Genomic DNA, 21,486 nt, shown 5'->3' with positions numbered 1-21,486 from the left:
CGCCTCCCGGCTCCCCGCCCTGCGCGGCCTGAGTCAGGCGGCTGGAACGTGACGAAGCGGGGCTGCGGGTGGGCAGCTGGAGGGGGTGACAGGGTCTCCCCAGTCCCGGACCGGTGAGAGCAGTGCAGAGCCTTTGGACGACACCAGACCTCTGCTGGGGTAAGTAAGCCTCCAAGCCAGGTGTCTGCCCAACAGGATATGGAGGGCACCAGAGGTTTATGTCTCAGGATTCAGGGAGGGCTGCCCACCCAGTCTCATAGAGCCCTCCCTCCCACGTGGCAGCTATGCCTCTTCTGCTCCTCTTAGCCACTTGACACAAATCATAACCCACCTGCTTCTTTAGGACCACACCTTAACTTCAACAAATACATCAGAGATCTCTATATTCCCTGGACACAGAAGTCCTGGGCTCTTGATGCTGGGTGGGCAATGGGGGGCTCTTTCGAAGTCACTTTTCATGGGTAAAGGCGCTTTTGCCCCCAAGGAGACCTTCTGAGTTGGATTCCTGTAAGAGAACTGACTTCCACAAGTTGTTCTTAGGTCTATATGTCTGCACCAACATACAATACAAACATACGACATAATATAAAATAAATGTAATTTCCAAACAAATTAAGCCAGGCGTTGGTGGCGCATGTCTTTAATCCCAGCACTTGGGAAGCAGAGACAGGCAGATCTCTGTGAGTTCGAGGCCAGCCTGGTCTACCGAGCAAGTTCCAGGACAGGCTCCAAAACAATACAGAGAAACCCTGTCTCGAAAAAAAAAAAAATTAAAGAGGGAGCCTGCAGGGCTGATTGCTCAAGGACCCCGCTCCACCTTTCCCAGGGAGCCCCACCCTCCCTTGGGCAGCCTCAGGTGCCCTGACTCATATCCTGCCACCCAGTCTAATTGTCCCTGTATTAGTTTGCTTCTCTATTGCTAAGATAAAACACTCTGACCAAAAGCAACTTGTGGAAAGGAGAGTTATTTGGTTTACAGGTTCATACTCTGAACTCAAGGCTGGAACCTGGAGACAGGAACTGAAGCAGAGACCATGGAGGAACACTGTTAACTGGCTTGCATCCCTTCCCTCGGTTAGCTAGCTTTATTATACAACCCAAGGCCACCTACCTAGGCATGTACCACCCACAGTGAATTGGATCCAGCTACATCAATTAGCAACCAAGAAAATGACTCTGAAGATATGCCCACAGGCCCATCTGGTGGAGGAAATTCCTCAACTGTGATGTCCCTCTTCCTAAATGTCAAGTTTGACAGGTGAATACGACATTCCACCCCTTGTCAACTTTGGCACACAAGCACACCTCCAATACAAAAGACACTCCAGCTGGACAGTGGTGGTGCACGCCTTTAATTCCAGCACTCAGGAGGCAGAGGCGGGCAGATCTCTGAGTTCCAGGCCAGCCTGGTCTACAAAGCAGGACAGAGAAACCCTGTCTCAACAAAACAAAACAAACAAACAGAAAATTGCAATGACTTGATAGTCGAGGTTATCTTTTTTTTTTTAATATCCAGTCTCTTAAATCTGTGCTGCTGTAAAATCCAAAATAGTTACATGCTTTCTTATTTCAAAAGGGAAGAACCAGGACACAGATATTATCAGATCAAGCAAAACCCAACATCCAGTAGTGATATCAAAGCCTGCATCTCAGGGTCCAGCATCTGGGACATCTTCTGGCCTTCCATCCACAGCACACACAGCTTGTCTTGTGGGCTTAAGTCAACTCCTTTCCACAACTGTTGCTGTCCTTTGGCATTCATCTCCAATATCCTGAGGTTTCCATTGCAACTGAGACTGCATCTTCACCACTGACCTCCTGGCCTCCCTTCAGGGACTCTGAGCCTGCCACATGGTACCAAGCCTCAGCTGTTCCCATGACCTTCAAAACCAGTACCATGTGGGAAGACTCTTACACACTGTTTGCCAAGTTCTGCTGACAGTTTGAAATGTAGCCTTGGCTCCTACTAGGCCACAGCTTCTGTATGGTGACCCTGAGAAATACTTCCCAGGAGACTTTGCCTCAATGATATTGGTTTCTTATTCATCACCGCTGATATTTCAGCCCTAGCTAACCAACATGCATTGTTCCATTAAAGCAAAAGTTTTACTTCCACTGATTCTTAATTCGAACACATCACATGGGCAACCCTGATCAACTCTGAAGGACTGTCAGACTTCCCTCTGAAAGTCCACAAGCCAGGTCTCCAATGTCTGCATTGCTCTCAACATGGCCTTCCGAGTTCCCAAAACAGTTCTTTAAGATCTGAGCACTCAATGGTTCTTTCAGACCAAAGTTCCAAAAGCCTCTGCCTTTTTCCCACAAAACAGTCCAACGCATAAACCCCACACATGGTCAGGTCCATCGCAGTAACACCCCACATTCCAGGTACCAACTTCTACATTAGTTTTCATTCTCTGTTTCTGTGACAAAAGGCAACTTGGGCAAGAAAAGGTTTGTCTGACTTACAGGTTACAGTCCCCCTGGAAGGGAAACCAGGCAGGAATATGGAGGTATGATCCGAAATAGACACCAAGGAGGAACATTGCTTGTTGACTTGCTTCCTTTGGCTTGCTCAGTTACCTTTTATTTTCTTTAACATTTATTTTTAATTGTGTGTGTCTACATATGGGTATGTGCACATGGGTATAGGTTCCCATAGAGGCCAGAGGCATTCCCTAGAGCTGGGGTTATAGACAGCTGTGAGCTGTCCAACGCAAGTGCTGGGAACTGAACTTGGAGCTTCCAGAAGAGCAGCAAGTGCTCTTAGCTGTTGAGCCGTCTCTCTAGCCCCTCTGCTAGCTTTTTGATACAGCCCAGGTTCACCTGCCTAGGAATGTACCATCACAGTGGACTGGGCCCTCCTACATCAATTAGCAATCAAGAAAACGCCTCCATGGGCATGCCATAGACATAAACCAATCTAATAGTAACAATTCCTCAGTTGAGTTTCCTCTTTCCAGGTGTCAAATTGACAACTGAAGTTAACTATGACAGTTTCCCTTCCCAATCATCATCCTAGGGACTCCAGGCAGAGACATGGCTGCCAACTCTTATAGAACCTCCTTGCAAGACTGTGAGCTACCTGAGGCAGAACTCAACCCCAAAGGGGTGGGAAAGAAGATGAGGAGGTTGGAAGATATGAAGAGAGAAAAGAGATACCCTGAGACACATGGTCAGGGTCAACCAAAGTCACAACCATGTCCCCGTTCCCAGATCCCAGGTCCCATTCATTGCTGAGGGCCCACCCAGGCCCTGCCCACCACTGACTGCCCACCTGGCCAACACATCCAGGTTTTGGCAAGCCCAAGTGCCACACTATAAATTCCTTTTGCTACCTGCTCCAGACTGGGTCCCTGGCTACAGAAGCCCACCAATAGGAATCCCCAACACCTCCAGGCTCCCAGAGTCAGCCAACAGACACAGAGCCCAGATTCAAGGGTGACAGCTTTATTCTCCTCTCCCTCATGTCCCGGACAAGGCTTAGATATCAGCCCAGGCTTGACCCAAGAGAATGGGCCTTGGCTTCCCATCTAGACCAGGCAGGGGGCTGTCTTGCCCACTCTTTCCAGTCTCCTTCAGCTGGGGGATCCCCCAGAGACCGCCTCCTCAATGATGGCTGTGTGTCAGAGCAAGAGCCCTGGACAGGAGATACCTTTTGGGACCAGTCATAGCCCCTGTCCACATGTTTGTCCCAGCTCCTTTGCGGGGCCACAGTACAAGTCGTGGAGGGACTGGAAGTCCAGGCCTCTTTGTTCAAGGACCTTCCTTGGAGTGCCTGGGTCCCCCGCATCTTGGGTTGCCTGGGAGACCCACTGACCCTACAATGAGGAGAAGGCTTCACTCCTAAGCCTCCTGTCACCACAGTGTCATTGACTGACTGAAGGGGTAAGGGGATGTTTCTCCGGTTTCTGTTCCTGAAGGGCTAGAGAGAAAAGGTGGGCTCAGGCTTCTTCCCCAGGAAGATACCCAGCAGTCAAGGCAGCCCACAGGACCCTAAACCTTCTGAAGTCTGTCCCCATCCAGTGCCCTCATTCAAATCCCAGCCTGTGTACACACACACACACACACACACACACACTTACTTCTTCCCCAGCACTGTAACCTCCTGTCATGCTGGGACTGAGCCTCTGCTAGCACAAACTGTTATATGTCTGCATGTAAAATGCTTGATAGACTTTAACAACTTAATATGAAAAAATAATGGGTGTGATGACATACAACTATTATCCCAGGACTAAGAAAGCTGAGGCAGGAGACTTGCCACATGTTTGTGCCCTGCCTGGGTTACACAGTCCTAGGGCATCTTGGGCTATATAACGAAACTTGTCTCAAGAAAACAGTAAGGCATACCTACAATCCCAGCACAGGAAAGGTAGAGGCAGGAGGAGCAGCTCAAGGCTAGCCTAGACTATGTGAGACCATTCTCAGAAAAAGGAAAGAAAGAAAGAAAGAAAGAAAGAAAGAAAGAAAGAAAGAAAGAATGAAAGAAAGAAAGAAAGAAAATCTCAGCTGGACATGGTGGATCAGACCTTTAATCCCAGCACTCCTGAGGCAGAGATAGGCAGATCTTTTTAGGGTTGAGGGTGGCCTCAAACTACAGTCTATATAGTAAGTTCCAGGACAGCCAGGCTACACAGTGAGACTCTGTCTCAAAAAGTAAAATAATTTAAAACAGAAAATCTCATTTATAATTTTTTGTACTGACTACATATTGAGATGGTAGTCATTTAGGCAGACAGAGTTAAATGAGTAGTGTCATTGAAATCTCTGTACTCTATCTCTGTCTTTTCTGACAAGGTTGCTAAAAAAGGAAAAAAATACACACGTAGCTCACAACATCATATCCCCCCCTCCCTTTAAGTCAGGGTCTTGCATTGAGTCTAGGCTGGGCTTGAACTTTCAATCCTACCTCAGCCTCCCAGGAGCTGGGATGACTGGCATGTACCACTCATGCCCTGTTGGCACTGTATTGCTGTCAGTCGGGGCTGACAGTAGACAGTGATTATTTTCAGGCAGTGTTTGCTGTCTGCCTCCCTACACCAAAATGTTCCCTGCCATCTCCCTAGGAGCGCTCCAGCTGGTGTTTGGTAAAGGATCCTTCCTCGTCAGAAGAGAGAATTGGTGAATGAGACTTTCCAGGGACCCCAGACGAGTCACCGACCCTCACTCACCCTCTCGACTGGCATCTGCCTCATGTTCCGGGAGAGTCTTAACGGAGCCGTCCCATTCCACACCAGATCCTGGGGATCAAGAGGCAGGCACTGCGCCATGGTGCCAGGCAGTGGTGGGCAAGGCACAGAGGACGCAGAGACTTAACGAATGAACCTCCTACCCAAAGGTGCTGGGTCCACTGGATGATGGGGGCTCATATTCAGCGACTCTGTGTCTCACCTTTGCTATGGGCACTGGGTGCCCCCAGGGGGCCTGACCTGCGCTGTCGGAACCGCTGCCTTGGAGTATCTCCTGGACTGAATGACTCAGAGCTTCGCCCGCCAGGGAACCGGGAGCTGAGTCTGGGCCGCTGCCCACCTGCCTGGGTCTCCTCTCCCAAGCAGAGAGAACTCTGGGCACGGCGCACGGGTGCCGGTGACGAGGACCCTGTGAGAGGCACATGCGGAGGGATTGGGTGTCATCAAAGTACAGAGAGAGGCCAGTCAAGCAGAGAGCCAGTGGGTGACGCTGCAGAGGGCAGAAAGATGAGCAGGGTGTAGGAGAGAAGGGACCTGACAGAGGAGCCTGGCCAATGTGCTACTGGCTCATACAATAGCTCACTGTGTGGTCTTGGGCAAGGCACTTCACCCTCTCTGGTCCTCAGTTTCCTTCTGTACCATCAAGGAGAATGACCTTTCCCTAAAGTCCCCTGATGCTGTGAGGTCGTCGACATGGTGTGGGTTGTATAGAAATGGGGAGGTAGCAATATAGGCAGAAAGGAGGAGCCAGGCAGGGGTCTCCGCAGGCCCAGGTAGAGAGCAGCCAACATCATCGAGGCAAGTTGGAGGCAGGTAGCAGGAAAAGTCAAGGAGGCACGTGTGCAGGCCAGATAATATGGCAGATGCCAAGGGTGGGAGGCATGGGATAGGGACCTCCTGGTCGCCAGGCCCTCAGACCCACCTGTCCCATCTGCTTCCCTGCCCTCGGGGAGCTCCGTCTCCAGGGGGCCCCCCAGGCTCTCCATGCTGCCAGCCCCATCGGCCCCCAGGCGTGGCCCCCCATGGAGGGCCCCCTCCCGCCGGGGCCGAATCAGTCTCTTCACCTTGTCTGCCAGCCAGCTGCCCTTCCTGGGGGCAAGAGGGCATAAGAAGGGATAAGGAAACGGAAGGGAGAGAGGGGAGAGTCGTGTCAGGGGATGAAAAGGGTCAGGAAAACCCTCACTAAGACCTGCATCCCAGCCTGGCTCTTAGGGAACTGGAGGTTAGATGGTAGGACAGGGCAAAGGTTATCAGGATCCCATTCCAGAAGGTGGGGCCTCACTTGGTGCGGGGCAGGGGCCCAGGTTCCAGCACACGGTACTGGTCCATGATTTTCTCCACCAGCTTCTGCTTCTCACGACGTAAGGCATTAAGCTGGTCCCTGGTAGGAAGGAGAGAATGGGTTCACAGAAATCCTGGCAAAGCCCTGGCAGAAGCAGGTGTAACCCAGAGCAGCCACGTTGCAGGGAAAACTGCCCTATGCCTGGGATAGGACCTCGGGGTGGGGAGTGGAGGAGAGCTCCCTGAAGCATCAGGGGGCGTGGTCCTTGCCCTGCGCATGCTCACAGGTACTCTCGCTGCTCTCGGTGCAGGTTGTCTCGACTCTCCAGACTGCGCTCCAGCAGCTCTCGGTTCTCCCGGCTCAGGGCCTGTACCTCGGCTAGCAGCTGCCTGTTCTCGTCCTCCTGGGCGCTGCGAAGCTGGGTCAGCAGCTGCGGGCAGCAGCAAGGCCAAAATGAATACCAGACCGGAGACTGTCCCAGTTTGGCTTGCCCGCCTTGGCCTCCCTAGGCTGCCCGCCCTGACACTATGCCACACCTCGCACTGTGTGGTCAGTCGACAAGCGCTCAGGTCCAGCTGCTGGTTGGACTCACGCAGCTGCTGGCTTTGCATTTCCAGCTGTGCCCGTTCCAGCTCCAGCCTCGCCAGCCGGCCCCGCAGTTCCCCACGTTCACCCTGGAGCTCCCCTCGTTCCCGAGACACCTCAGCCAGTAGCTCCTGAGCTCTTTGGCGACAAAGACAACTGTTCTCCAAGAGCCGGGAAGGCCACACCCACAGAGAGGAGGCAAAGCAGAACACACAGGGGCAATGACTAGCTCACCCCAACCCACTCCACATGTAGGAATGCTGATCTGGGGAGTCGGGGGCAGGGCTGCACCAGGGCTGGTACCTCTCGTGTTCATTCTGAAGTCTCCGCAGCTCCTCCTCCAGGCCCCGCTGCCGATGCCCATCCTCCATCAGGCGCTCACGCTCTGACTGTAAAGCCACCTCTTGCGCTTCCACACTGGCCCTCTGGGCCTGCAACTGCTCATGCCTGTAGGGACAAGGACCAAAGCCTTAGCAAGTAGGCACTGCGTTACGGGGATCTGGAAGTCTGACTCCTCATAAGCACTACATCCCCAGCAAAGCCCCCAAAAGCAGAACACCATGCTAGGTGGCACCATTCCTAGCCTCAAAGTTGGGGAGCCCAGACCCCCAAGAGATCCACAATAGGATAGATATGTGGAGTATGGAATTCCCCCCTTTGGGTCAGACCTAATGAGGAGGACAGGCAAGTAAGCATGCCAGGGAGAGAAGTGGGGCCTTTGGGGAGTCTCACCGGCCCTGCAGCTCACGGTGGGCCAGCTCCAGTGCACGCATATTGGCCTTGAGATCTCGGTGCCGCACCAGCAGTCCCTCCAGCTCTGTCTCTTGTCTCCGCTGCAGCTGGGCTAGGGCCTCGTGGTCTCGAAGCAGAGCCTGCTGCTGCCTACGAGTCTCCTCCTGGGCCCGTCTTGCTGCCGACACCTCCTCTTCTAGAACCCCCAGCTTCCTGTGCAACTCCTTGCCCTGCATCTCCATCATTGACTTTTCAGCCTAAGGTGAAGCAAACAGGCAGGACCACTGCCGTGAGGCACCCAGCCGAGAAGGAATAAGGGGCGTGGCCTGAGACCAGAGGCAGGGGACAGGAACAAGCTATGGAGGTAGCAGAGGGACAGCTGAAGAATGGCAAGAGGTTAAAAGTAATAGAGAGGCATCGTGGTGGCATGGACAAGCTGGGCCATGCAAGAGACCCAAAACAGCGATGGGACAGACGGACAGAGAATAGGGAAGAGTTGGGGAGTAATGGCTGGTATGGAGGACACGGCTGGGATGGTGAGGTGATCGGGATGGGGATGGCGCAAGTGTGAATTCTGAAAGCAAGGACAGAGAGAAGGTGCAAACTGGGATGGCTAAGGGCAGGGGGCAAGTACTGTGAAAACAGGAGGGGCAGCTGGCTGGAGTATGGGAAAGGGTACAAGATGACCCAAATGGCCAGGGGACAATGGCTCCAGGCTGCCACCCACCTGCAGGCGGCTGCTGTGCTCCTGTGCCTGCTGACTCTGTAGCAGGAGCTCCTGTGCCCGGCCCTGCAGGCTCCCCAGCTGACCCTCCAGGTGCTGCAGCTGCCCCTGCAGCGCTGCCTTCTCAGCCACCAATGTGGCATTCTGCCAGAAAAGGCTGTCAGTGGCCAAGTGGCTAGTCCTCCCACCCCCTGGGGCAATCCCCGTTCTGTCACTCACACTTCTCTCCACCTCAATGAGCCGACCACCCTGGGTCTCCACAGTCCGAGGCTCACATCTCGCCTCCATTGACAGGCCCACAGGGTTCTGTCGAAGCTGCAGGGACAAGGTCCGGGACACAAATAACAGGTGCCTCACATGGATAGGAAAGTATTGGACCCCAGGATAAAGCAGAGCCATCACACCAAGAGGCTTCATCCACTTAAGGAATGGAGGAACAGCTCCACCAGGGTATGAGGTGAGCAGCTAGCCACCAATACGGCTCTGGCAGCCCTGGTTTGCCTACTCCTGGGTTGGAGCAAGGGGCTGGCACTTCTGTTCCCAGGACAGCTTTACCTGACTCAGCTCTTCCTCCAGCTTCAGGGACTGGGCCTTGAGCTTCATCAGCGCTTCCTCCTTACTGGTGGCTGCTGCCTGCAGCTCAGCTTCCAGCCGCCGCTCCAGGCCCTGGTACCTAACAGGAGAAACCTTTAACACCCAGCCCTTATTTCGCTGCCCCTCCCTGTCCCCAGCCACTGTGCCCACCTCTGGTGCTGGCTCTCCTGTTCTCGGAGGAACTCCTGTCGCTCCAAGGCTGCCTGTTCCAGCTCTTGCTGCAAGTGCTCCAGCCGGGTCCCCAGCTCCTTGCCCTGTACCACAGCCTTCTCTAGCTCCTGAGGGCAGGCAGGGTAGGTTCAGCAGGTAGAGGTGAAAATGGGAAACATGCCTCTCCCCCAGAAACAGAGGGGAGCTAGAGACAGGCCTGAGAAGGGGTTTTCTTGCTCTCTGCCTTGCTCTGTTACCCTCACAAATGTCTTTAATTCTGTGGGTGCCTGTGTTCCCATCTGACGGACACGGTAGTTCACATTTGTAATACCAAGAAGCTGAAGCAGGAGAATGGCTGCAAAGTCAAGGCCAGCCTGGGCTATATAATGAGGTCTAGGCTCAATGTGATAACTTATCTAAAAGACCTGGAAGTGGGGTGTGGTGGCCTTGCAGGATGGATATGAAAGGAGGGTGGCCCTAACCCTGGTAAGGAGTGGAAGCAGCTCCTGAGTAAGGAATCAGAGATGCACACTAAGAAAGGGGCTTCACCTCTTTGAGCCCATAGTTTCGAATGTACCCAGGAGGGTGACGAGCTGGATAACGAGCTCTGCGAGCTGCCACACCAGCCATATGCAGGGGCTCAGTGGAGGTGGGCGTGCACAGCACCTCCACCACAAAGGGGTGGCTACTGAGAGCAGTCGGAACTCAGGATCTCGGGCCTAACCACAGTGCAAGGCTGCAGAGGTTGAGTCAGAGGCCATGGCAGTTGGGCCACAACATTCCAGGGTAGGGGTGGAAGGCCAACTCTGACCTATGAGCTCCAGGGGGAAAGAGACCAAACCATTATGACTCCTGGGGACCCTGGAAAGATAAAGCTACACGAAGGTGACCCTACCAGCCACTGGCCACACCCTGCCTCCGAAGACTGCTGTTGAGCCATTATCTTAGGTAACAACCGTCCACACCCTGCCCTGGGCACTGTAGTTCCCAACACATGTGGACATGGCCTCTGGATAAAAAACTACAATTCAGCCGGGCAGTGGTGGTGCATGTCTTTAACCAGCACTCAGGAGGCAGAACCAGGCAAATCTCTGAGTTCAAGGCCAGCCTGGTCTACAGAGTGATTTCCAGAACAGCCAGGGCTACACAGAGAAACGCTGTGTCTCAAAAAGAAGGAGGAGGAGGAGGAGAAAATTTCATTTCCTATAAGGCCTTACTGCCTGGCTGACCACTAGGGCCCTGACACTGCTGGAGATAAAAAAAAAAAAAAAAAAAAAAAAAAAAAAAAAAAAAAAAAAACCTGTAGTGTAGATGAAAGCAGAGGCCTAGGCTGTGCCCACTCACTGTTCCGGCTATAGCCCTACCCAGTGCCCCTCCACCCAGCCTGGGAGGCCTCCATGCCCACCTGAAAGCCTCAGGATCCCTTTTCTGTCTGTCCTTCTAGCCAGCTCGGTCAGTACCACATCCAGGTGGTGCCTAGAACTGTTCCAGTCAGGAAATTGTCCCAGCTCTCTCTACCCTCAGCCTCTCCCACAATCTAAGTCCTCAGAGCCGACTCTTCCAGGCCCCACCATTACCTTCACTGCCAGTCTCTCTCCCCATAAAAGCAAAAGTGTACTGGGAGCCAGTCACACCCTAAGCTCTTGCCACACATTGTTTTATGAGATTCTATCAGACAGGAACAGTTTTGGGTTTCCTCTCGTCTCTCTATCTCTCTTTGCCCTCCACCCCTGGTTCTTTTTTATTCTCCCCCTTTGTTTATGTATTTATTTATTTCTGAGACAGGATCTCACTATGTATTCCTGTCACTACCAACCAGACTAACCTCAGACTCACAGAGATCTATCCTGCCTTCCTCTACCCCCACCCCAAGTTCTTGGATTAAAGGTATGCGCTATCCAGCCCCCTCTTTAGCCTCAGAGGCTTGGCAATATAGCTCAGGCTGGCCTCAAACTCTCAAACCTCCTGCCTCAGCTTCCCAAGGGCAGGACCGCAGACATGTACCACCACAGGAGGGGCAGGCAGTTTTGTTGCCACTTTAAAGATGAGGAACATGACACTAAGAAGTAATTTGCTGCGAGCTACACAGCTGACATCAGGGGGGTCAGACACATCATACAGTTCTGTACTGGCAGATGACGGGGTCCCATCCTGCAGTATATACCCCAGAGAGACCCTTTGTCTTCATTGGCTCACACGTATCAGTTCTCACACTCCCTACATATCTTCTCCTGTACCTTCCCTGTGTCAGCCAGCCCTCCCCTATGCTGTTCCTCACCCTCACCATTGGGAGGGGCCTACACAAGGTATTCTTCCTGCTGAGCCTCGGGGTCTTGTCTGGAGCACCCAGTTCCCAGCCCACGGCTCTAATACCCTTAGCATTGCTCCGTGCTGCCCTTGGCTCTGCCGCCCAGTGTGGCCTGACCATTTTGCTTGTCTCCAGCCTCCAGAGGTACCATTCACTCACAGAAAGCCCCAGCCTTTCCCTCAGCACAGAAGGAAGCTTTCACCATGCCTGACAAGAGCCCTGCTTAATTGCTCCTCAGCCTCACATCTCCTGACTTCTGCAACTCGAACCTGCATCTGCTCCTCCCACCTCCTCCTGGAAGCCTTCTCTGATGTATTCAGCCTGGACCCATAGCTCCCCACACTGTCCTGTCTCCTTCCCACCTGTACATATGGACATCCCCCTATCTGGTCATCACTGTGCACACAGCCTGATACAGGGTCTTGGCTGGCCTCATACAGTATGTGAATGAATGATGAAAGAATGAATGAATGAATGAATGAATGAATGAATGCATTTTTAGACATTGTCTCCCGTCCATCACTGACCCTGTGCCCCTGTCAATCTTACCTGCCATGGCTACCACTGGGCCCAGGTACCCATCCACCAGGGTGACCCTCCTCAATCTCAACCACACATGGGTCTGCCCACACCATGAGGCTTTCCATGCCAGGAGACAAAGTGGCAACCCCTTCTAAGCTGGCCACTGCTGTGACTTTTTCTGGGTCCCCCAGCCTTAGATTACTTGTCCCTCCTCATCTAAGATCTTACTCTTTCAGCATGGAGTGGAATCTTGTTGGAGGCCTCTCACACCCAGGCAGGCACTTTGTCTTTAGTAAATGTTTTTGTTTTCTCTCTAGACAGAGTCTCATGTAGCCCAGGCTAGCCTCCAATTCATTGTATAGTCAAGGATGTCTGTGCTTTCAGCTTGACACAAGCCATCCATCTGGGATCAAGAGTCTCAACTGAGAAAATGCCTCTATCAAATGGTCCATAGGCAAGTCTGTGGGGCATTGTCTTGGTTAATGATTAATGAGGGAGAACCCAGCCCACTGTGAGTGGCACCATCCCTGGACAGGTTGTCCTGAGTTATAAAAAAAAAAAAAGCAAAGTGAGTAAGCTATGAAGAGAAGCCAGTAAGCAGAGCCATTCCTCTGCTTCATTCAGTTCCTGCCTTCAGGTTCCTGCTTTGGGTTCTTGCCTTGCCCTGACTTCCTTCATGATGGACTATAATCACCCAACTTTCTTTTTTATTTTTATTTTTTTGGCATGGTGTTTAACACAGCAATAGAAAAGCAAACTAGAGCAATGGCCTTGAACTTCTTCTAATCTTCCTGCCTCCATATCCTCAGTGCTGAGATGACAAGCATATGCTAGCATGTCTAGTTTATATGGAGTTGCATATGGACCTGGAGCTTTGTGCATGCCAGGAAAACTCTCTACAAAATGGACTCCATCCCCAGCTTATAAAAAAATCATTGTTACCGGGCAGTGGTGGCACTCGCCTTTAGTCCCAGCACTCGGGAGGCAGAGGCAGGCGGATCTCTGTGAGTTTGAGACCAGCCTGGTGTACCAGGACAGCCTCCAAAGCCACAGAGAAACCCTGTCTCAAAAAAAAAAAAAAAAAAAATCAGTTTGGTCACTTACAGCAGGGTTTGGCCAGATATGAGCCAGGTGATTTCCACAATTATCCTACTCTGCCAACAGACTATGAGGGCTGCAAGGCACAGCATCTCTGTTTTATACAGGAAGCTAGAGCCAAGGCAAAGGGGCAGAGACTATCACAACCGACTGCAGGATAGACCACAGGATTGGCAGTGTGAGTCCCTCCTGTAGCCTTCCCCACCCATCAAGGACTGGCCATCAGCTGTATCCTGCAACAGCAAGAGTGGTCTGGACTTTCTACCTTCTGTCCCATCTCAGTGCAGTGAAGGAGCCCACACTGTACATCCCAGCAACTGGCCCAGGTCCAGTATGTTTCCCTGACATACTGCCATACCCTACATACCTCCCTGAGGGCTTGTTTCTCCAGGTGCTCCCTCTCAGCCTCCTCCAGATGACGACGGACCTGGCTCTCCAGAGTCTGCACTTGCTGTTCAGCAGCCTCAGCTTGAGCCCGCAGCCTGGGCCCCTCACGTTCCCACTGCCTTCGCTCACGGCCTGCTGCTGCTAGTGCCTCTGCCAGCGCCTCCCGCTCTCGAGAAGCAGCCTCCAGCTCCAGGCTAGCTGTATCCACTGCTTCCCGCAGACGGGCCTGCTCCCGGGCCTGGGTCTCCGCCTCCTGAAGGGCCTCAGCCTCTGCTCTACGTGCTTGGGCCAGCTCCTCAGAGAGGCAGATAGCCTCTGCACTTCGGGCCTCTAGTCTTTGGGCCTGGGCTTGCAGTTTAGCCTCAAGGCCCACAACCTCTCTCTTTAGTTGCGCCACTTCCTCTCTGAGGGCCTGCTCCTCTGGGGCAGCACTGGCCAGGGTCTCCTCCGGGATTGGCTCCTTCCTGGACCAGGCATCAAGAGCCCCTTCTGATGTCTGTTGTGGTTTCTGAGGGGCCGGTTTACAGACCAACACCTCGGGCCTCAGTTCATGCCCTCCTGCCTCTGTCTGCTGCTTGGACAGCTCTAGCCCCTGATTCAGGTTCTCCTGATCCTTCAGCAGCTCCTGGAGTTTGAAGTCTGAAGAACTGGGCCTGCACTCAGGACTCTCCTGTTTCAGGACCCGAGCCTCAGGCACCAACTCCCCTTGAAGAGCCTCTCGGCTTCCAGGCTCTCCTAGCAACTCCTGCACCTCGATTCTGATCTCTGAATCCTGTGGTTGGGCCCAGACAATGGGGCCCTCCAGAGAGACTCCATGGCTGGACTTCTCCAGAGATCCATGTGTCTCCTCCACAGTAGGGTCTGATTCTTGGAGAGTTAGGGTTGAGGTCTTGGGATCCCGAAAAGCCCCCTGGGAAGAACTCTCCATCACCTCTGAGTGTGAATCAGGTGCCTGGGGACACTCAGATAACCTTGTGATGTCAGAGTCTGGTGCTGAGGAAGCCAGGTCCAAGGATTCAGGGCCTTCACCTCCCCTCTGGCAAGCCCAGCTTTTGAGGCTGTGATCTGGGGCCAGGGGGGTTGGGGGACCCCCTTCGGGCACAGGCAGCATAGAGTCCTTGCTCTGCTCCTCTAGCAGAGGGTGCTGAGAACATATGAGAGGGATGGGGGACAGAGTTAGGATAGAGCTGGGGGTGGTAACCAGTAAGGATAAGGATGCTGGAGGCACCTACCTGTCTGCCAAGCTGCTCCTGCATCATCTGCAGCAGGCCTCGGAGCTCCTGATTCTCCCGTTCCACTCTCCTTAGCCGCCCAGCCTCTGCTTCCCTCACCTCATCTTGCAGTGAGGGTGCTGCTCCCAGTAGGGGAGCTGGAGGTAAGGCCAAGTCAGGACTCTATTCCCCCTCCCTGATTCCCCATCAACACCTCTAGGAGACCTAGTAAGGGCATGAAAACAAGCCCTCCCCACTCAGAGTCTGCCTCCACCCCAGATCCTCTCTCCCCACCCTAGGCCGGACTCACCCTCCCCAGGGGAGGCTGGGGGTGGCTCCAGGCTCCTCTGAAGTTCCAGCTCCAGCTCCACGTTTTCTTCCACCAGCTGCTCCAACTGATGCCTCAGAGAGTCGAGCTCCTGGGGTATGGAGGAGTGGGTCAGCGCAGCCTTCTCACCTGGCCCAGGCCAAATGTGCAAATCTGAGCGTCCGACAGGCTACAGAAACCGCTCAGAGAAACCCTGGGCATCACTGGAGTCGTGGGAGACCAGGGACAATGACAGATGGTCAGGTCAACCTAGCTCACCGCATGAGCCTCGCCCAGCCTCGTGCGCAACAGCAGGTTCTCCCGCTGGGTCTCATGCAGTCTGGCTGAGCGCTCTCGGGCAACCTCCAGCTGTTCCTCCAGCATCGCCTTTGAGGCCTCCAGGGCCCCAGAAAGCAGCTGCTCCTCCTGGTGGGACAGCAGGGAGGGTCCGTGGCGAGATGCACGGTGCTTCAGGGCCTGGCATCTCCAGATTCCTGCCCTTGAGACGGCCTCAGACCCTGCCTCCTTTTCCTACCTCTTCCCTCCATCTGCAGCTCTCTCCTAGGTCTCCCCAAGCACCCTTCTCAAGCTCATGGCCCCCCTCAGCCCCCCACTTCCCCCCAGGAATCGCCTTCCAAGGCCACATCCCTCCAGACCACACTTATCAGTAATCCCTACTTGTTAGCATCTCACTGCAGACTCCCTAGCTCTACCTATGGCCCCATCCTTCTCTTCAAAACCCGCCCTTCCATAGACTTCCTCCTCTTCTCCCTTCCATCCGCCCATCCTAAAGGGTTTCTCCCAGACTCCACCCGCTTTTCCCTACTACCACGGTCTCCCCAACAAAGTTTGACCCACTCACTCCTGTCTTGGCCAGCCTCCTCCCGCACTCCCCACCGTGCTCCGCCCACAGCCCCGCCCCCACCTCACCTCCAGCTGGCCCTTGAAGACCTCTGCTGCCTGCAGCCTCTCGCGACAGCGCCGCAGCTCCTCCTGCAGTCGCGGCAGGCGGGCGGCCCGTTCGCGCAGTGCCTCTGCCTCTTCGCGGTAGAGCTCGGCGCGTTTGGCTTGTCCTGACAGTGCCTGGACCTGGGCCAGATGGTGTGGAACTAGGATCAGCCAACCACGGGACAGAGGGGTGAAGGACTGCTGGGAGCAATGGGACGGCGATGAGGAGGGGACAGTGGTGGGGGACATTGGAGCGCACCTCCTGGCGGAGCCTTCGAATTTCAGCCTCTAAGCCCTGCACCTCGGCCTGGGAGTCCAGCAGCAGCTCGGCCTTCTCCTCCCTGGAGGGATGGGGTGATGGAGGGGGTCTGCCAGTCTCAAACCCACACCTGAGCCCTATCATGTCCCCAGGGCTCGAGACCCATCCAGGTTCCGTCGGCCCCTTCCCCAGCCTGCAGACACTCACACCTCCTGCCGCAGTCGTCTCAGCTGGGCCTTGGCGTTGGTCAGCTGCAGAGCCAGATGGTGCGAGGGACCCTCTGCAGAAGCATTAGCAGGAACCTCTGGCAACAGCAAGCGGGCTGGCTCCCGCTCCAGTAGCATTTCAGCTAACCGCTGGTGGGAAGGTAAAGGTCAAGAGGCACCTTCCATAATCTCTGCACATAAAGGCTTCCAATCCCCACAGAATCATTCCGGGTTATAACAAGCGGCAGCCCCAACATTGGCCGGGAACCCCATCTCCCTGCCCAGCTCCATGTGCCTGTTGCCTGTCCCTACCTGTGCCCCTAGATCACGCTCTCGCACCAGCCTGGACATTGTCCCCATCAGGTTCCGTAACTGCATCTCCAGCTCCACAGCCTCTATCTCTCCAGACTCTGGTCCAGCAAGAGCCAGTACCACACCAGCGCCGGGCTGGGTCACCTGAGGGCAGGCAGAACAATACATCAGAAGAAGGAGGGTGGCTTCAGTGGTGGTGACAGTCCCACTTGCTGTCCACCACAGTACTGAGAGACCAGGAGTCAGACTCCCTGGTAGGCAGACATACTGGGAGAAGGGCCATGACTAGGTAACAAAGGTAGTGGCGAATTTCCAAGCGAGCCATCTTCTTCCTCATGACTTGAGACAAAAACCTGGCAGCTTTTGCCTCCCAGCAGGCCCCTGCTGGACTGACTCAACATCAACAAATTCAAAGCCTGATGAGGGCATGTCACAAAACAGTTACAGACCAATCAACTATCCCGTCAGTCTTCAAATGACCAACCCTAAAGAAGGGGAGCAAGACTCTTGAAAGGCTTTAGAAACGCCAGGCCTTTTCTCTGTGTGTCAGCTGCATGTGTTTGCTCACCCCCAATAAATGCCTTTCTTAACTGCATGAGATTTCTCTGCTGCCACCTGGTGTGCTTCAGGTTTTTCCTGCTTTTAATTCTTTAACTAACAGAGAAAACAAAGCCAATCAAGACCCCCAGACTGAAGCCGGGCGTTGGTGGCACAGGCCTTTAATCCCAGCACTCAGGAGGCAGAGGCAGGTGGGTCTCTGTGAATTCAAGGCCAGTGTGGTCTACAAGAACTAGTTCCAGGACAGCCTCCAAAGCCACAGAGAAAACCTAGACTGATGTTCATAGCAGCACTATTTGTAATAGCCAGACTGGAAGCAGCCTAGATGCCCCTCAACTGAAGAATGGATAGAGAAAATGTGGTGCGTTTACACAATGGAGTACTTCTCAGCAGAAAAGAAAAAAAAATGAAACGTTGAAATTTGCAGGAAAATGGATGGAACTAGAAGAAACCATTCTGAGCAAGGTAACCCAAAAAAAGACAAACATGGTATGTACTCACTCATATGTGGATTTTAGACATAAAGGATTACCAGTCTACAATCCACACTGCCAGAGAAGCTGGTTAACAAGGACAACCCTAAGAAAGACATACATGGTCCCCTGGAGAAGGGGAAAGGGTCAAGATCTCCTGAGCAAATTGTGAGCATGGGAAGAGGGGGGAGGGAGCTAGGAGAATGAGAAGGGGAGAAGAGGAGGGGTGCGGAGGACATGAGGGAGCAGAAAGGTTGAGTCAGGGGAAAAATAAAAGATAACAAGAATGGAGATACCATAATAGAGGGAGACATTTTTGGTTTAAAGAGAAATCAGGCACTAGAGAAATGTCTGGAGATCTACAAAGATGATACCAGCTAACAATCTAAGCAACAGAGGAGAAGCTACCTTAAATGCCCTCCCCTGATAATGAGATTGATGACTGTCTTATATGTCACCCGATAGCCCTCATCCAGCAGCTGGTGGAAGTAGAAGCAGACACCCACAACTAATCACTGACCTGAACTGGAATCCAGATGCAGAGAAGGATGAGTGAAGAGCAAGGGGGTCCAGACCAGGCTGGTGAAACCCATAGAAACAGCTGACCTGAACAAGGGGGGGCTCTTGGTCCCCAGACTGATAGCTGGGAAACCAGCATGGAACTGATCCAGACCCCAGGAACATGGGTTTCAGTGAAGAAGCCTCAGAAACCTACGGGACCTCCTGAGTAGTTCAGTACTTATCCCTAGCATAGTTGTGGACTTTGGGAACCCATTCCACATAGAGGAATAAAATACTCCCTGAGCCAAGACACACGGGGGGAAGGGGGACGAGGCCCTATCCCAAAGGTTATGATAGACTCCAATGACCCCCTATGGAAGGTCTCACCATCCAGGGGGAGCAGAAAGGATTTGTAGGGTTTTAGTTGGGGGGGGGGTAGGGGAGGAAGGCATGGGGAACTGGGATTGTCATATAAAACAATCTTGTTTCTAATTCAAATTTTAGAAAAATCTGTAGAAAAAAAAAAGACCCCTAGACTGTCACTTCTAGACTGCATCAGTACCTCTTGGATTACAACGGCCAGCTCGCTCTGGACATCAAGACTGAGGCCCCGGATGTGACGGATGAAGAGCTCCCGATGTTCACACTGTGGTAGACAGGAGGACCAAAGATGGCACACAGGGGGCTCCCTCCTCCTGTCAAGACTCCATTCTCTTCTCCCTCCCCCTCCTCACCTGCACCGAGGCTCCCAACAACAGCCGAAGGATGCCTTCCAGCTCGTCCACTGCCTCTTCTGCTGGGCACAAGCCACAGGGGGTTAAGGAGGGACATGGGGGCAGGGACAGAGGGTAGAGGGCAGGTGGGAAGCAGCACCTGAAAGGGGGTCACACCCCAAAGTCTGGAGGTCTGGGGGCGGCGACAGGATCAGCAGCTGTAGCTCTTCCTGGAACAGGCCAACACTAAGAAAGCCACCTTCACAAGGGCAAGTTGCCAGGCTCCTAGTCAGGTCTTCCCAGTGCCCTACCTGGTAGAAATCCCTCAGCCGCCCCCACAGATGATGGAAGTTCCACATCCGACAGGCTGCAGGACAATCATGGCCCTTGATCATTCGAAGCCCTCCTCTTCGGGAACTAGGAGCACTGCGGTCACCCAGGGGACATGGTTTGAGGACCCACCTACCCCCAGACCTTGCCCTCCACCCTCAGGCTCCTCCCACCATTCACAGCTGCCTCCCCAACCCCAAGTCACTTACATGATGCCCAGCACCCGAAGGAGTAAGGCCCCATCACTCAGCTGCAGGAATCTCTTCTCTGTGCCAAGAGGCCCCTTATCCTCCTCCTCTGTCCCCGCTGACTCTTCTGCCTCCCCCACCAGCCCAGCCAGTCCCAGTGCCTGAAGGGACAAACAGAAGAAGTCAGATGAACTGATGGAAACTCCCTGCAGCCAGTAAATCCATCACGAGCCCCTGACCTGTCCCAGTACACCCTAGGACCCATCTCCTCACCCTTGAGTGCCTCTCATCCCAGATAATAGACTCCACCTCACTCTCCTCCACCCATCCCCCAGCCCTCAGTCTGCCCTGACACTCACTTCCCCAGACCCAGCCCCCCCCCACCTGTTCCTCACCCAGGTGGCCAGACTCCCACTCAGGAAGTCTTTGAGCCTGGGCCCCTTGGCCCCCTCCATGTTGGGGGTCAGGGTGTAGTCCCTGTCACGCTGTGGCAGCTACACCTGCTCTGAGAGGAAGAGGAAGTCCCTGGCTGGGGGATCCCAGGGGCCCAGCCACAGACCCTGTACAGCTTCCTTCTTCCGGGGTTCTTCTGCCAGGCTACGCTGTGAGTGTGTGAGTCCTGCCTCAGCAGCGCGCGCGCACACACACACACACACACACACACACACACACACACCTGGGGCTCAGATAAGACGAGATACAAAGCTGTAAGATGGCTGAGGGGAGGTCTGCAGGGTTCCTGACTCCATGGCAATGATAGGGAATCCTTGCCTTTCTAGGTAAGAGAGGGTGACCCCAGCCTGGCACTCTATGGTCACTAAAGAGGCTCTGGATTTACCATGGAGTCTGAGCGCCATATCTCCTTCTTCTCTTCAGCCTCATGGCAATCCATCTCAAACCCTGGAACCTGCTGCAGATGCTACCTGCCCCAGCCAGCTTCTCTGAACCCCAGGAGGGAGTGGACGCTGACCCAGCTATACTTGGTCTATACTACCCTGAGAAGTGGCTGTGGGCCAGTAACCTCAATTGCCAGGCTCAGATTCCCATCTGTAAATTCCTTAAAGGGAAGCAATACAACACCAGGGCATGTGGTCCAGTCTGTAGAGTGCCAGCTTATCATGCACAAGGCCCTGGGTTCAATCCCTAGCACCTTACAAACCAGTTGTGGTGATACATGCCTATAATTCCAGCATTTGGGGGGGTAGAGGCAGGAGAATTAGGTGTTCAAAGATATCCTGAATTGCCTATAATGAATTCTAGACTTATCAAGAGACTGCCTCCCAAAATAATGATGATGCCAGGTATGGTAGCACACACCCTTATTCCCAGCACTTGGGAAGCAAAAACAGGTGGATCTCTGTGAGTTCAAAACCAGTCTGGTCTACACAGTGAGTTCCAAGACAGTCAGGGCTATTTAGAGAGACCCTGTCTCAAAAAAAAAAAATGGTGTTAATGGTCACATGAAATATCACATTATAGTCCTACTAAGTGCTTTCACTGGACAGTCAGGAAAGGCCATCCTGAAGAGGCAGGAGATTAGTGACAACTGAGTTCAAAGCCAGCTGGGAAGGAAGGATATTCCAGGACTCAAAGCATGGATGCTCTGAGGTCAGCTAGATCAGGAACTACTCATGTTTTATCTCTTCTGAGATGCCTTGTTTGTCACAATCAGCATTTCTGAAGTCAGATGACAAGGTACTGTTGCCCTTCAGCTGGCTTCAGTCCTGGGCAGGAGTTGTCATGGCAGGCACAAGCCCATGCTTCCAAAGCCCCAGCAACAATTCCTGGAGAGAAGATGGGGTGCGAGTAACTGAGAAGAGGACCCTGAGGCCCTGCAAATAGGGGGAGCACACTCAGAAGGGACCTGGCTGATGTGAGTCACTCCCGCATCACAGCTGGTGAGACC

General features: G+C 53.6%; 1 protein-coding gene and 1 long non-coding RNA gene across 2 annotated transcripts; one reads left to right on the top strand and one right to left on the bottom strand.

Moving 5' to 3' along the window:
* Positions 1 to 6: 6 nt before the first annotated feature.
* On the top strand, positions 7 to 2,115 carry LOC107977444. The gene is made up of 2 exons (XR_003483971.2): positions 7 to 159; positions 980 to 2,115. It is a non-coding gene; the product is annotated as an uncharacterized LOC107977444 (long non-coding RNA).
* Positions 2,116 to 3,869: 1,754 nt separating this feature from the next.
* Ccdc88b (coiled-coil domain containing 88B) lies at positions 3,870 to 20,035 on the bottom strand. Its single transcript, XM_027408460.2, has 27 exons — positions 19,976 to 20,035; positions 19,602 to 19,741; positions 19,374 to 19,488; positions 19,223 to 19,292; positions 19,084 to 19,142; positions 18,912 to 18,995; positions 16,818 to 16,961; positions 16,507 to 16,655; positions 16,300 to 16,381; positions 16,023 to 16,181; positions 15,372 to 15,518; positions 15,096 to 15,204; positions 14,807 to 14,943; positions 13,555 to 14,718; positions 9,260 to 9,387; positions 9,071 to 9,188; positions 8,735 to 8,830; positions 8,519 to 8,659; positions 7,792 to 8,048; positions 7,363 to 7,506; positions 7,011 to 7,197; positions 6,759 to 6,904; positions 6,475 to 6,573; positions 6,115 to 6,281; positions 5,395 to 5,601; positions 5,175 to 5,243; positions 3,870 to 3,925 (listed from the first exon to the last, which is right to left on the bottom strand). Exons 1-27 carry the CDS (start codon positions 20,033 to 20,035, stop codon positions 3,870 to 3,872), a joined length of 4,434 nt encoding a protein of 1,477 aa, XP_027264261.1.
* Positions 20,036 to 21,486: the final 1,451 nt, after the last annotated feature.

The sequence above is a fragment of the Cricetulus griseus genome, chromosome 3 (assembly GCF_003668045.3).
Source record: "Cricetulus griseus strain 17A/GY chromosome 3, alternate assembly CriGri-PICRH-1.0, whole genome shotgun sequence".
In the NCBI taxonomy this organism is placed as follows: Eukaryota; Metazoa; Chordata; class Mammalia; order Rodentia; family Cricetidae; genus Cricetulus; species Cricetulus griseus.
Note: the sequence above shows the minus strand (reverse complement) of the source record. Positions and strands in the feature narration are given on the sequence as shown.